At 33.2% G+C, this 17286-nt stretch overlaps 1 protein-coding gene across 1 annotated transcript in view; it reads left to right on the top strand.

Moving 5' to 3' along the window:
• Positions 1-13658: 13658 nt before the first annotated feature.
• Positions 13659-17286, top strand: part of LOC111624638 (homeobox protein DBX1-like) — a 36197-nt gene continuing 32569 nt past the window's right edge. The window contains exon 1 of the mRNA XM_023367547.1: positions 13659-14133. Within this exon, the coding sequence (XP_023223315.1) occupies positions 13737-14133 (397 nt within the window). The 5' untranslated portion in view covers positions 13659-13736. The remainder of the gene's footprint in view (positions 14134-17286) is intronic.

The raw sequence follows: 17286 nt of genomic DNA, 5'->3' as shown, positions 1-17286 counted from the left end.
AAGTAAATTCCCGGCCACTTTCGTTTAATATAATCTCCAATTCGAACGTTTTCTCCTCAGAAGAGATCCACCCGAAAGTCTTTTCTACAGAAATTCCCCTCCATCGACCGGAAAAAATGAAACTTTCGTATCTCCCATGGGCTTCGGTGTTAATAGACTTTTCTCCTTTCGCCTCGCAACTTAAGAAGAAACGAACTGGCGTCCTTATTCTTAAAGAATATTAACGGAACTTTAATCATTATTGCCGTAAAGCGGTCGTAACTCCCGTTGATTTTCGTCAAAATATTCTCTAATTATTCCTCGATGGTTCCGATTTCACGAAGATCTCTTCCTAAGTTACTCGGGAAGAGGATTTTCTAGAACGGTCCGAGTCAAATCCAATAAAAGGTGTGGTCCGCACTTTCCGAAATCAAACTTTTGCTTCGACTTCCATTTTTTGCAACTTCTTTGCAAATACAGTACTCTTATTTCCAGCCGTAAAGCAAATCGTTGGTACTCGCTTAATTACCACCGTTAACGGTTGGATTTGGCGTCGACCCCCCCGGACAGACAATCATAGTTCGTATCGGTGCGGTTGTTTCTCCTTCCGGGAAATAAAGTTCGTTTACAGTTCTTATTACGACTCGGACAGACTATAATAGGAACCGTATCTATCCAATTATATTATTACACAATAAATTAATTACCGTCGATTTAATTTAGGTATCGGAGGATTCAATGGTAAAACAACGGGCCGACGGACTAATTTTAATATTCTATTATTTTTATATAAAATAACGAAATATTTTATAAAAAGTCAGAGTCGGTTTTTCTTTATTTTATTTTGTTTTTTTAAATGCCAGTTTCATTTATTTTAAGAAAAGGAGTCCGTTTTCTTTTCAATTCTCGAGAAATAAATGCTTATTTTAACGGTAATTTACTATAATTATGCTCGGGCCTAAAAGAGAGATGGCTTCCAAATGGGGCCCGACCTACGCTTTATCGAAAATGCTTTATTTTTGACAACTTCCATCGCATAGTAGAACCTCGATTTTTCCTGGGAGCATTAATAACTGTTCTAACGAACGAACGGGGAATTTGTTTTTCGTCAATTCGGTTTGTAAGAAAAAACTGTATAAGCTCGGTCGGGCCGTAAAGGGAGCGCGTGCCTTAATCACGGGGTCGAGTTTACCAAATAATGTATTTATCCGCCGTTCGAATAGTTTACATATTTATTTATGCGACAATAATATTATTCCACGCGGCGATAAACTACTTTTAGATTTTTCCACGCAATTATTAACTTTTAAAATTAAAAATTATTTTAAGCCTTTTGTTTGTTTATTTATCGAGTCTATTTTATTTCGTTTATTCGAACACTTTAGTGTGGTAAATATAGAATACAACTGTAACTGTGTCTTAAAATGGATATGGAAAATGTTGTGGTATATTTAATTAAGAGATGGTCGGAGGAGACGAGACGAAAATATAAACCTTTAAAGTATGTGATTATTACCTAAAGATTACTATTATTAAAAGGTTCTGCAAAGGCTTCCGTTTAACTCGAGGCAAACAACCCAGTGAGGTCTCAGAGAAACTTTACCTTTCGTTAATCATTTAAATGAATATTCGCGAAATAAAAGTCTGTTTAAGGATTTGTTTCCATTTATAATTATAAATTATAAACTGAAATTCTGAAAAATTATTTTTTATAACGGTTTATTTTATATAAATCTTCTGTTTTAAGGAACGATTCCTTCGTCAATTTATTTATCATTTAAGTTAACCAACCCGAATTTATTGACCCGAACGATCCTTTTCGTTGTTTAATTAAGTAATATATTTTGGCGTATTTATTTATTATGGCTACTTCCCAATTTTCATATTTTTGGTGGTCTTTTTTCATAACTAGAAATTGCTGCGCGATGTTGTAAATATCAATTCTTGTATTTATAATACCAGCTAGCCTAAAAGTAGGCCTAGATGATTTAATTCCTCCGATAGACCAAATCTGTAGGCTTTCATCGATAGATTTTTAGAAATTACGTTTGTAAGAAATTTAAAAAAAAATAAAACTGGGAAATTCGACTTATTGGCTTTAAATTATTAGCAGAAACTTAACTTACGTTTATCCGGCTCTTAATAAATGGAAATTTTACTCACAATAAATAAGAAATCTTTATTTAGTAAATTGTTTTATAAGTGGATAAAAACAATTTTACACGGGGTAAGGATTTATTTTGAAATCGTTACTAAACGACGGTATAAAAACCGTGATTATAAATATATTGTTTGACAGATATGAGTCTGTCTAATGAAGGATGTGATTTATGTCGGCTGTCGGCCAAACGGACAAAATAATATAAATTCATAATTATATCCGTGCGCAAATTCTCATGATACAGATGACGATCTTCCGTCACCTCTTCCCATACAGACCCGTCGCGGGTCACACGTCATAAAAGCGCATGAAAAGATTCACGTTGTAGATATCGAGGGTCTCGAACCCGAAAGCTCGGTGGGAGGAGCGCAGAGACGTCTTCATCCATCTTTCCGGTCCGGTCTTAATTGCTGGGCTGGCGAATTGCTCTGGCAAAGGTCCCGTCCGGGTTTTAATGCAGCTTTTTTCTTAACCCATGCTGACGGTTGGGATGACGGATTAGTCTCGTGCCTCTCTACGCGATATCTGTGTGCACTTACGTTCGTGTTTACTCGTTGCCGAGATTTTATGTGAAACGAATGCGATCGAGGGTAATAGATGCCACTGGGTTGGTGTTAAGGGCACGTACCTGCATTTCGTGCAGGTGTGTTGGCTATTACATTCCCGGACCGGGTTTCTTTTTATAAAAGAAATATTTATCGAGTTAATTAAAATAATTTACGACTGTTTAAGCCTTAGGAAAATATTTTACCGGCCGATAAACTGGCGAGTAATCGGTAAATCCATTCGGCTCGTTTCTCTAGGATTGAGAATATCCTGCTCGGAATCGAAATTTTTCTAATATCTGAATACTAAAACGATTGCATCATTTACAACGAAATCTTAATTTTTGGTTTCCGGATAGAAATATGGTTTAAAGGGAGACTGGAGTCGACAACGGTCGAGAATATAAAAGCGACAGCAGATAAAATAACCAGTAATACGCTCGTAATACCCGTTTGTACCGTTAAATCTCATACGGATAGCTTTTAATTAGGAGTTAAATGGAAAAAAAAAATGGAACTAGTTGCGGTGGAAAAGGGCACCTTCGTGTTGACCGAGCCGTCGACGTGGTAAATGTTGCAATTTAGCCAATGAATTGTCGATTAATAGAACGAACGTGTGATTTTCCAAACCGACAAGATAAGCACGTGCTCTTTCGACATGTACTGTACATTTGCGACGTCGGCGTGCACGCGCCTTTTTGGCCCTATTGCTCACGTGTCATTGTTGTCGAACCGACCGGTTTACTTACCGAGCCGAGGGGTAGAAAAAAGGTAGGCCCATAGGGAACCTTTTAAGGAGACGTCTGATATACGACACCATAAATCTCGCCGCTATATTAGGTACATTATAGGTTCCTCGACCACTGGTTGCCAGCCGTCGGGTCACAGCCAGAACTGAGGCGGCATAAATTAGTGGAAAGTCAGATCTTTTGTTTGGATTTTGTCGTTATTCATATCGCGAGTCTCCCCTTGGCTTAGTTATCCTCTCCCCTTCCGTGAAACTTCGCACGAAAAGAGACGAGGCCAGTTTTAAAATCGTCTCTTTAGAAATGGCAGTAAATCAAATATGAAAGTAGCTTGATAGAAAAATTTATGCACTTTGACTTCGTTAATAAAATTGCAGTAAATTCTAAAATTTTAGGGGGGTTACAAAATAAAAGAAGGAAAAAAAATAGCAATTTCTCTATGTCTGTCGCCAGATGTCACCGGATTTTTACCCACGGCTCATAAAATTCTAATGAATGGAGTTTTATACAAATAGAAAAACTATGAACTAAACTTTACTTAGTTCGTATCTTAATTGTTTTCTTAAATTATATTTAAATTAAGAAATCAAAAAATTCTTAATATAATATATTTAAATATTTAGATAAAATTTCAATTGTAAAATACATCCAACTAACCTTAAAAAACGATATTTAAACAATATTTAAAGCGCATAGAATCGACAACTTCTATACTTAAAATTCTGCGCTTATTCCGAGCTATTCGCTTTCAAGAGGCATAAAAACTCAATAAAAGAACACCACCGGTCGCAAAAAGACTTTTTTGAACACCAAGAACTGCTAAAAATTTGCATAAATTTCAAAAAATATAAATATTAATAAAATTATTTGTAATTAAAAACAAATTTTATTGGAACAAATAAATTTTTACAGTCAAATTAATCATTGGTCATTCTATATCCCGATAACATTATTGACTATCGTTACCTAATTACACTGTTTATATCATGCTCTAAAGGTCTATCTATTACAAATTATATCCATATAATATGTAAGGAACAATGCCGAATGTTCACAATTAATCAATTATGGATGGTAGATATTAATCAAATCCATAAAAGAATTGTAAATGAGACCATCATTTTCAATGTAGCCTACATAATCGATTAGATACTAGCTTATATAAGCTTCATATACACTAATAATAATACGATTATTGTATACAATGCTTAAAACTTCTATCTTACATTCATTAGTTGGCATACACGTGCAAAATTCCCATATAATCGTCGAGGAAATAATAAATCTCCGCTTAATTCCGATAGGTTTAAATAATTAGCCACAATTAATTCTATAGTAAAACAAATGTTAACAATCGTCATTAAAAGTGCGCTCCGTCCAGCATTAATTACGCTATATTAATAATTGTTTTCTAATTTAATAATTATAAGTGTCTTAAAAATAGAAAAGAAGATTTATTTTCGATCTGTTACTAACCTTTTTCGATCGATTTATTGATTTACTTCGTACAGCGAGACTTATAATTCTTATCCTATACTTTTTTACATTCAAAATTGTTTTTTCTTTCCCCTACTTACGAACTACATTAAATTTTTAATTAAAAATTTTCCAAAATTGACTCCAATTATTATTATTTTTTAATGTCGAATTTCTTATAACCTCAATGTAGGCTACTTATTAAAAATAATTAATAATTATTTTTAATCCGACGACTTAGCTAAATTGTGGTAATAAGAAATAACTTAGCAGAGAAGTTGTAAAGTAAGAGTTAATACGCTTTCCCTTTTATTGTTGCAAGTGCGATTGGACGAGATTCATAAATTAGTTTGTAAGTTCGCTCAAAACAGTGTTTAACTAGAATTCTCTACAAACTGTACAGAGAAGGAAACCGTAGGAAACCTCGCTCCTAGGCCCGCGCCCGAGGTATAATATATAGCGTAGTAAATCTAAGATCCGAAGGTGTTGTAACTAGGCCATAGATTATTCTTTGAAGATATCCAGCCAGTAGCTTAATCCTATTATCAACTATTGCCGGATAGTTGAGTGAAGATAACCAAATCAAAATATCTTCTTAAAACCTACTTTTTATCGCCACGGATCCGTCCTTTGGTGGAGTAAAACGATCCACTTAAACCAAACATTGTCAAGTGCAACATGATTCATGTCAGAACAGACAAACACAGACAGTAGCATTTAGCTTCCTTCCGTGCGAGGATATGCACCTGGAACACATTCTAGCTTAGATACGGTAGTTGGGGATTGAATATCACTACAGAACAATATAAAGAAGCCTTTAAAAGGGTGAATAAACGACAGTTTAAAGTTACAAATAGCTCTTTTTTGCTTATAGATAGGGCTATTTCAATTGAAAGCTTAATGGAAAATTTATATCCTTAACCGAGTGCGGCTCTGACGCTTTCCTCTGGCCTTTAATAAGTTTGTTTTCATTTTTAAAATGTTCATCGATATCTTAATTACAGTTTTATTAATTTATTTACAATAGTAGATAATAGAAAATCAACTTTAACCATTAAAAATTAATTTCCAGCGTATCATTTTAATCTAATTAGAACTTTTTCGGATGACAAATAAAAATGATAGAAACGGAGTAATATAGTCCCGAATTTTCGTTAATGCATTTAATAAAATTATTAAAGATTTTCAACGCGATAAAAGCAATTAAACTGCCAAAACGCTTGTTCTACAATAAAATACAGATAAAATAAACCTCGTGTTTTAAAGATAATACGACAAAAGCATCGATATACACACCATAAGTGCTATATAACGCCAAACTCATCAATTATAAATTATCTTCGCTTTTAATTCGGTCAGTCATTAATGAAAGGAAAAAACCCCAAAGGATGTTAAATTAAAATTTGAAAGTAGAAAATTTTACTTAGAATCAAAACGATTACATCTTTCCAGCTCTTAAGAGGATTAAAATAAGACGATTTCACAATAACAAATCATAAAAATGAAGCTATCAACAAAGTACAATGTTCGAACTGACGTTTCTAACAGGATTATATAAACTCGAAGTCGGAAAAAAACGGAAAACAAAAAATTTAGTAAAAGTAGAACCCAGGTGACAGTCCAACATATAAATGACAGAATACTTTCTATTGGATTATCCGTACAGCCCCGTAAATCCTCAGATACGCCCACATCTATTCATTTCCACTTCCGCCAAGTTTGAACGAAATCCCGGAAAATCCCCCTTCAAAGTTTGATTTACGGTGTCACGTATGATGTAGGTGACAAAGTACAGATGCTCGCTTGTGGTTTCTTATTCTTCGCTTGGAGGCGAGATAATCCGTCCGACTTACGTTGGTCACAGCCTATTGTATATTGCTGTGTGCTATCCGCACGATACATCAACCGCAGCCATTGTCAACATCAATTCTTCGGTTGTTTGCTTCAATATTTTTCAGGCTCTTTTGCGGAACATCTCGGTAAACGTTTGTTGCTCTTTCTGGTTTGTTTAACCACGTTCTTGTCTTAATGTTTGCTCAGTTGCCTTGACCGCAACCCGAATTTCTCACGAGTGGGATGGCACCTCACAAATCTACAGGTTCCTTCCCTAAAGACGGTCGTATATTTATTATAATGGAAAAGTCACTCGTTCCTTTATCAGTATTTAATTTCAACGTTTATTTAAATCCACTGTCGAATATTAATATCGTCTAGAAGTAGCCGTGTTCACTTTCACTTTGCGAAAGTGGAAATCAATAAGTTCTTACTCGGAGAAGCGGGAAAGTGAAGATGATCCATCAAGATGAGAAGACAGTAGAAATAGATACCATCTGGAGGTTAGCTTAACATCCCTCCAATACATGTCAATACATGAACTAACTCCTTTGCCTCGTCTGTCTTCGAAGCTTAACAATCAATATAAACAGCAACTTATTCGATCTGGCTATTTGAGTCTGCGAAACGGTTCTACAAAAGATCATATAAATAATTTTATTTCTCGATATCCAGTGCATTATCTTCGTTTTATGACTTATTCCTTTTTAAATATTTATTTTAATCGAATTGTTAATAACAGTTAATTAACAGCCGTAATTAATTTCGTTTCAGTCGGAGTACATTTGTTTTAGTGTTACTGCAAAACAAATATATGCCAATACGTCTATTTATATTATTGCACTTGGACACACGTATATATATGTATAAGGAGTATAAATAGGAGGCGATATAATTTAGTTTGGCCAGTAGGTAACGTTTTGCAACAAAAGAACTGGGATATAAAATAGTGTAATCAGGAGCGGAGTGCCTCTTCTACATAGGAAACTAATACCATCGAGTCTATTGGGCAGACCGCAAACGACGTTAGAGTAATGATCCAACAGTGTTGTATCGAGACAAGAATAAAATAGACTGGTGCTAACAACCAGAAAACGGTAAAAAGAGAGCGTTTTACAGTAGCGGTTTTAGTGCTCATCGCAGTCCGACTAACCACAGATACTCTCAAGGAGGTAACAATCGTTAAGGCAAACGCCATTGACGGTAAACGGCACATAAACACAGCAGGCAGTAAAAATCCACATCGGGTTGCAGTTAAGGTAAGAACACAACACTGACTTGGAAGCAGATGGCGAGCCAGAATCTTTTTTCCACTCTCCGACATTCGGATATGCGACTTCTATGTTTGTACGTGAGGGGAATAGCCACTTCTTGTTACAAACGTTTTATTCGCATATATATAGAGTGCAGCCGAGGCTTTGTTATCGGAATATCCCTTTCTCTTTTCCTTACTTTATATATCGAAGAATTCTTCAAAATGCTTTCCTCTTACCTTTGGCTCGCTCACATAGTCGGGCCTTTCACTCTTTTTTGTTTATTGTTTCGCTCTCAAAAAAAGCATTTCTGGTTTCTTGTAAAGTTTTTATGGAAAACTCGACTCGGTACTAAAGCTCTATAGCGGAGTCGTTTCTTCCTTGATAGCTCTGGTCGAAAACATAAACTCCAATAAGCAACACCTCGGCCGGCGTCTACACCTAAATATTGTATGCAAATATATTAAAACCAGTTAAAATATTAATAATAAATACCATTGGCGCGTACAACGAATCATTTGAGAAAATATTTTTTGCTAATTTTACTCGCATAAATAGCCAATATTTTTTAAATTTAAATTCAGAACTCTCTAACCAATCTAAGCATAATCGTAATAAACAATACGATTTCTTGCCTACAAACTTTAATTTAAAACTGTAAAATTTAATAAAATTTTTTCTGGACCAAAACAGTTTCGTTATTAAATTACGACGTAATAAAAAATATGGGTTTATTTTTTGTAATAATTGTTCTTTTTTAATAGAAATTAATAATCGAATGGAAAGAGATGGGAGCGTTTAGTTGTGTTTAACTGTTATTCACAAATAATAAGAGGAAGAGGCGTCGGTGGCGGAACAGAGAGAAACTCATATCTTTATGGAAGGGGACATAATGCGAAAAGTCGAGATTTCGCATCTCTTTCAGCGATTTCCTTAATTGAATTATTGGCTAGCTAATTCCCTACAAATCACAGGATAGAAAATGTATTATGGGGAGAAAAGCGGGAAATGAAGCGAGGGGAAGGACTTCTACTGTGGGATCGGGGTTCTCATTCAACTGCATCCAAAAGCTCTATCGTTGTAGTGTCAAATACATCTGCTTCACTTGGCGAAAAGATTCGAAGGTATTTTTTTCTTCTTTATTAATTTCTTTTCGTTTCACTTCTGGATTGAAAGTCATTCTTTGAGAGAAGATATTCTTTATTTTTAATCGTTCCTCTTCAATCTGACTCGATTTCAATAATCTCTTATAAAGTAGGAAATTTTCTGTTTCTTCGGACCATTGAAGCTAATATGGCGTAATTATTACAATTATAATAACTCTGGCCCGTAGCCTAGTCGACGGCGTAATAGGCCTTATGCTTGTTTATTTAATAAAGCCAATCTTTAAAAATTCTTTTATTTCGTTTATGTAAAACGAATTCGGTTATTTGATATAAGCCATATAAATTACGAAAAGTGGAAAATATTAACTACGTAAGAGCGAACGTCGATGTTTATTCTCTGTATAAATGCTTTATTATTAATCAAAAGAGAGATAAAATGAAGGAATAATACAATTGCCTCTTAGTTAAAATTGTTTAAATTGCAAGAAATTAAATGTTAACTAAGAATTTAGTACAACTAATTTAATTTTAATACAGGTTTTACGACTTAACAATGAGAGAGATACTCTCAACAGTCATTCACTATAACAAACGCTGCAGTTAACAATGCTAAACTCCAATCCCAAATGATATACAGTTTACAACGTTAATTGCACTTTAGTAACAAGCGATGCGTAAACCTCACCTCCGTGATTAAAAGGCTAGTAGATGATGTACCTGCAAGAGGCAGCATACATCAACCCATACAGACTGTACATAATATGGCAATGATTTATCTTTATTACGTAGCTCCTGTACCTATTAGTTTCTCCATATTGCGTAGTCGACTGCTATACACTGATTGGTCAGTGTGAAGCTTCGAGAGATTCCGGACTAGAAACGGATGTGCGCTTGCGTTTCGTTCCATTCATCAGCGTTTCCTGTCAACACAAGCTGACGTAGAACCCGGGTGTCCGAACTCTGGCTGCAATTGATGGTCTTTTATTGGTGCGCCAAAGGTGACTGTATCCTAGCTCCTCTGAGTGTAATTACGGCTGACGTGGCTTGCCTTGTCCTGTAACCGGACAGTTACGCTTAACACTGTAACGGACCGGAAGAAATGTTCCTCTCTCTCTCTAAATACCCGTAGATAACGGCAAAACTTGATGCCCAGTCGATTCCTAACGGGTTTAGTGTTTTACGGATTACTTTTATACATACTTGAAATTTTATTAAGTAGAAATTTTTAAAATCAAATCTATTTTTTAAAATTTATAGCTAAAATTTTATAAATTTTTAGTTAAAACTTAATCATTTTGTTTGGCTTTCGCCAATAAAGCGCCTGTGCGTCGGCTTTCCTGTACGTTTAGTTGCTATGCGGGAAAACATACTTTACAGTTAAGACCCTTCAAAATTACGTAATCATTCTTAATTTTAATTAATTAATTTAATTAATTATTCTCTTATTTCTATCTCTAAACGTCGGGTTATTATTAAGAACTTTTTAAAATGCTTTTTGAATTATTTATTTAGGCAGAATTATTCTTAAAATCATAATACAAAACTCTCAATTTAATTATGCAAATTGAAACGTATTTTAATTATATTAATATAAATAGTTTAAGCATAAAAAACTTGAATTATAAATAAATTATATAAAAGGAATGAATTATCATAAAAAATTATGATAATTATTTAAAGAAAAATGATTATTTGTATAGTTAGAGAGGAATGGCTTGATTACCCCTTTTGGCATTTTCGTCCCTCCAATAAGGCTTCATGACATCTAACGACAGTTTGATAGTGTCATGACGTTAGACTATGCGGATAGGAATAAGTGTACAATCTGTTACCCTAATCTTTGTAACATCAGACATTGGAGGACAGACGACCTCTGATGGTAGCTAATGGAGAATTGATGGCCCAAACGGAAGACAAGGATCAAAGATTTGAAAAACGTAAAATGTCATCTTTTCTTTTCAACCTCGGACATTCCTGTACGCGTTAAACCCTAAGATAAGTGCTGTTATGCTCAAAATGATGAATTTTTTCTTCTTATTTAGTAATTCCCTAAACTTTGTGGAATATGAAATGCAAATTTTTAAAACTGTCGGAAAAGTGTCAAAATCTCCAAGGAAAAATGCTTAAATAATATTCCTTTTTTATCATTAATCGAAATGATTATGTAATCAACGAGAATAAAGTGAAATTAATACAAAATAATCGATTCCTTCGTCATCACCCTCATTTTAAAATTTAAAAATATTATGTAAAAATCAAGAAATAAAGAGAAATAATTATTTAGAACGCACACTCAATAGAGATCAGGGAGTCTTTGGGTAGGAAAATCAATAGATTTAAGCTGTTTATATGAGTAAAATTTCAAAATACTCCTTACTTAAGCAATAGAAAAATTCCATGGCTTAATCCCCTGGACAAAGAAGAAATATTTAGACATATCAACTTGTATTGGAACTTCTATATTATTCCAATTGACTGAAAGAGAAAACTTTAGATGTTTAACTAAGTGTAAAATCGGAGCTTCTGACTCCAGTCCCCCGCGTAGTCCTTTGTGACTCTGTAGTCCAATGTAGACAAGGGTGGCCGGAATATGTTTGGAACGCTTGGCTTGCACCTGCATCCAACCATTCCGCTCAGGTGAGGCTGCCCTATGAGAACTGCTATATTAGTGAACTGTTGCTGTATTATTTTGTGAGGTGAGATCTACGGGTCACTCGTTTCCCATATAAGATCTCGTGCCGTCGCCAGAACATTCTGGGTCATTCGTCTTTATTTAAAGCTCAATAAATGATCTGAAGGATTTATAAACTTCTCATATTCCATTTATATCCTTCTTTAATAACATTTTATGTCCCGGTAATATCTTTTTAGCAAGATAAATCGAAACCGTTATTTCATATCGAGGTAATCATTTGTATAATCGGTAGCACACTACAAAATACTTAAGGTTACATCCACGTCTATTACTATAATTCTTTTATAACTATCTTCAAAATTAAAATTAAAATCCGTTTATCAATTTTAACAATTAATTTTATTTTAAATTAATAATAATAAATAGGCCCATGCAATTTTTTAATGTTTTAAATTAAAATTATTATATTTAATAAAGCGTCAAAATATAAATATTAATAAATAATTTTTATTTTTTCTAAGTAAGTAAAAAGAAGATAAAATTAAATACGATATTTAGAGTAAACAGGGGAAAAAATAGAAATTAAATCGAAAATAAATTATTAAAAATTTATAATTTAGACAAAATGATAGTTTTAAAATAAATTTTCTACATTTAATATATAAAATGTAGTAGGCCTGCCATTTTAATATAATAGAAATTTTATAAATGAATTTATATAAGCCTATATCTGACAGGCTAGAAACAAAAGCGAAAAGGTAAAGATGATTTTCTAACGGAAATTCGCAGTAGCTTCTACGGTCTGTAACAAGCCTTGTTCTCGTATTCAACGACTGCAATGCTTAAGGTCAACAAACATCACCTCACCCAGATTTGTTCACAATTGACCATAATCCGCGGTTCTTTTTTGGATAGATGGGTCTTTGAAACTGCAGTAAAACCACATCGACAATAGAGTCGGTTGACAAGTCCGAGGTTGTAAATTAAACAGCCGAGCAACGATGCTTGGGAAGTCCCCGTAATCCTTGGAAAAAATCCTTAGGTAAACTTTCATTTAAAATAACAATTGATATTTTAAAGTGGAAAGAATTTTATATTCATTCCTGGCCTTTTCGTTAACAATTAAAAACCTCATTAATTATCTCACCGGAGCAAACTGATTGTAAAGATTCCGACTCGATGTCGTTCTACCTCCTTTAATTGGCGACGTGTTGGGGATTTTATTACGTTGTCTCCGCGTCATGTTACAGACTATACTATTGGTTAATTGTCTCTCTTGTCACTTAAAGCGACGGGAGTGGGAATCTTAAGAAAAGAAGCTTATCAACTTTAAAAACGATAAAGTCGGATTTTGGAAATTCGTCGTTCCCATTGTTCTTTTCTCGAAGTAAATAGTAGGCCGAGCTGCCTGAATATAACTTATTTTAAATCTTTTATTCCCGGATGGAAAAAATGCGGTGCGTACCCTAGAAGAAAAATTTATAGAATGCCACCAATAATTTATAGTTTGTATTCCAAATTAATAATAAACATTAGTAGAGTAAATAAAAGTGCGCGGTGGACGAATTATTATCCTTTAGGAAAATGTGGAACAGAATTCGACATCCAGTCAGGCATTTATTTATACAACACTATATGCATCCGTGCGTTCATACCTTTCGGACATAAAGCCATTCAGCAACACCAAATCCACATTCTACCTCCGACTATGACGTCACACAGAGATCAGACAACCCTCCTATCGCAATCTGAGCGTCCGTCGCCGCTCGTCTCATTGCTCCAGTATCCGGCGAGCCAGCCGCACCCCCCAGCCAATGAACGACAGGCTCCGCTTCTCTCCATACATTCATGCGACGGAGGACCTATTATCACAACCAACTGGTTTATTGGACCTACACAAGACGCAGTGCGCGCATTACAAAATCATATCTTCACGAGGTAGAGTCTTGACCCCCCGGGGACAAATATCCCAATGGTGGACGCGTCTTAACAGGTAGTGGGTATGTATCCGAACATACTGACGCAGACGACGGTGTATCCAACGCTGCTGAGATGCCCCAATGCTGTCAACACTCCTACTTCGTTGTCTCCCGCTTCCAGTCCACCTGCCAGTGCGTCGTTTCTGGTCGAGAATCTGTTGAGGGACAGATCCGCCGTCAACGGACAAGGTTACCAATTAGCGCGACCCGTGGCACTGTCCGCCTGCGGAGTGGACGCCGCGGCTTGCACCACGTGTTCCGGCTGTTGCAACGGTCCCGCCGAAAGTCCCACCAAATCTGCCAGAGGTGATACCAATGGCGCAACACCTTCGTCGCCCTTTCTCAAGTTTGGCGTCAGCGCCATTCTGGCCGAATCCAAAAATAAGTTATTGACTGCGCAAAACGTCATCAGCTCCGTGGGTGAGTACTCGTATTCCTCTTAATTAATCCCTCTCTTCCTTTTCTTTCTTTCGTTTCTACAACTCCAAACAATCGATCCAAAAACTACGTTAACGCTCCTCCCGTCTTCTTAATCGGTGAAACAGTAAGATTTCCGGATAAAAGAATGTTTTTAATAAAATCCTTTTAAAAAAATACCCGAGTTCGTAACTCCCTTGCTTAAAAAGTCAACAATAAATAAACCCTAAAAATGGCCGCTTTCTTTCGTTCAGTTATATCCGTATTAATGCATTTAATGCGATTTTCTTAAAAGTATATCGTTTTTAATACGTTAATTCGCTTAGTTTGCCATCGTTTTTCGTAAAAACAACTTTTTCTTATTAATTGCCGTAAACATTTTATTTAAAACAGATTTCTATTAATTAAACACCATTCATTTATGTTTTGGTTTTATTTATTTATGATTAAACGCATAAATCGTGATTGGTACAAGATAAAGTAGCATTAAGGTCGTTATATTACAGTTTTTGTAAAACTTATCTTTATATTTTAAAAATAATATTTTTAATAAAATAAAAAATTAATTATAATAATTTCTAAAAACTTTATATTTATAAAACTAACTAAAAATATGACTTTAAATTATTTACATACCATTTTATTTGTTTTAAGCTTTAAAATTCGGCATTTTTATTATTTTTTTAATTATATAAACATCAAATCTGGTAAATATAAAAAACAAAAAACAATTATTATGTTTATGAATAGTCCGTACTAAACTATATTAAATTTAAATCTTTCAAACTTTATTTATTAAAACTTAAAATATATAATGGACTACAATTTAAGTTAATTTTATGTATAATTTTCGTTAGAATAGGGACCGATAAAGTTTAAAAAATCTAAATATTTTAAAATTTTGTTTTATATGCTAATTAAACTATATCTTATTTATAAAGAGCTCACAGATCTTTCCATTTACGGATATCTTCATTTACTTTTACAATGTTAATATTTATTTTTTTATTTGTGAAAAAAGATGTCTTAAAGCCGGTCTTTATTCGGGAATAAAAACCAGTAATTAAGGAGGGTTTTTTTTTTATCTAAAATAAACTTGTTCGACCTGTTGTAACATAATTCATCTAACGATAAAGTTATATTGGTTGATTAACTACATTTATAAAAGAGTTGCTTAATAATCATAACAGATCGCAATTAATGATGGATTATTTGCAATCATTATAAAATATTCTAATCAAAATTTGAGTATTTATAATGAATAAATCATAACTTTAACCAACAGCGAGATAAGTTCTGGGGAAAGATGGATTTCTGCGGCAAAGTTTCTTAGGATAAACGAAGGAGAAAAGGGAAATTCGTTGTAAATTTATCAATTTATTGCTCGGATATAAGACGAATTCCACGTAATTCCTTCCTTTTGCCGTTTTTATTATCTTCTAAAGAGTTTCCGAAGTCGAAAGTTAATAAATTTAAAAGAGCCATTGGATATAATCCAAGCGCAATAATAGGCATAGAAAAATTATACTGTTTACGTTTGTTGCAAAAGATAAACTTCCATTAACTTAAGAAATCATTATTATATAAAGTAGAAGAAAAAATAAATATGCCTAATGCAGTGTTCAATATATATTTTTTTAAGTTTTAAGGACATTGATGAACCGGAGCGGATGCAGGCTCGCATGATCATTGCTATATCGTTCATTTAGATGACAAAACCACTTTAGTTAAACAACTTCTTGGAACAAGTCGACTGTGAAATTAACCTTATGGCTGTTCAGGCTCAGGTTTAGTGAGTTGATTATCTTGAAGAGAACAATTCTTCCAGAGATTTTCTCTTTAACTCGTTAAGAATATTGAATGTATGTGTGTGTGTTCGTATGCGCGTGGATCGACGAGCAATTTTTTCCCCTTCTTTATGGAACTAACAAGTGCTACGAAAACTAAATAAAATTTATTTACTAATTCATTTCCCCCTCTTCAAATTCTTACGTAGATTTTCCTCCTTTCCCGTGTTTTATTCGCTATTTTCTACCTTTTTCCGAGGCAATTTTCATTGAAAGTTTGATGTTTATTATACATATAAATAATAATAACAAAATTTATTAAATTACAATTATTTTCTAATAAAAATACAAAATATGTAAAAAAATTAGTGTGTTTATTATTAATTTTCGTAATTAAATCTATATAATTCAAAATAAAGCTATTTTCTCACATTATAATTGAATTAGATTTACCTTATTTATGAAGGAATTAATTAAAATTGATTAAATTAGATGTTATCGAAATAAAAATTATAATTAGCTTATAATATTAAATAAAAAATAAAAAATTCGGGGCAAATTAGTAAAAACTTGAAGTTGTACGCATTTGAATTACACGATTAGAAATCAAGAAAATTAATATTAAAAATTCTCTCCAGACGTTGTATTTTATTTTTTACTATTTTTTGTCTAGAATTAACAAATATTTTTATATAAATGTTCGCAATTAAGCATTTAATATGTTAATAATAATTAAGGAAACAAAAAATTACATTTGTTAAGTTATCATTTTATTAAAATTTCTTAATCCATAATTATAAAAAAATACTTATTAATTATAAGTTACAATAAACTAATATAAATAATAGAGTAATTCCCTTAATTTAATTGTTTAATAAATATTTTAATTTGAAATTTTTAAAGAATTATAGTAAATAAAATAAAATACCCGAAGTTAGGAAGCATATTTTTATTATTAATGACTCACCGAAGTATAAGTATATGAAAATTGTAATTATTGCGGCATTTTAAAATGAAAACTTGGTTATTTCTGATGGAGAAAGTACTGTGCAGTACGTTTGATTCGTAAGCATTTCAGAATGACTGAAAAATCGGTTAAAAACGTATTGTTTTAATATAAATTTATGCAAAAACGTGTCAAAGAGCCTTCTTATAAACGGATAGTTTTCTATTTCATTTTCATATATATAAAATTAATGATTAAATGATAATTTTAGCCGTATATTTATAAATATCTGTATATAAATTTTGCAATTATTCTGAAATATACCTATAGATAAAGTGGCCCAAAAGTCGGTTAACCATTATGAAACTAAATTTTCGTCGTATTGAAATACTTTATTACAAACTTTACATCAATTGTTCTTGT

The sequence above is a fragment of the Centruroides sculpturatus genome, unplaced genomic scaffold, assembly GCF_000671375.1.
Source record: "Centruroides sculpturatus isolate CEXI.00-Female unplaced genomic scaffold, Cexi_2.0 scaffold56, whole genome shotgun sequence".
Classification (NCBI taxonomy): Eukaryota; Metazoa; Arthropoda; class Arachnida; order Scorpiones; family Buthidae; genus Centruroides; species Centruroides sculpturatus.
Note: the sequence above shows the minus strand (reverse complement) of the source record. Positions and strands in the feature narration are given on the sequence as shown.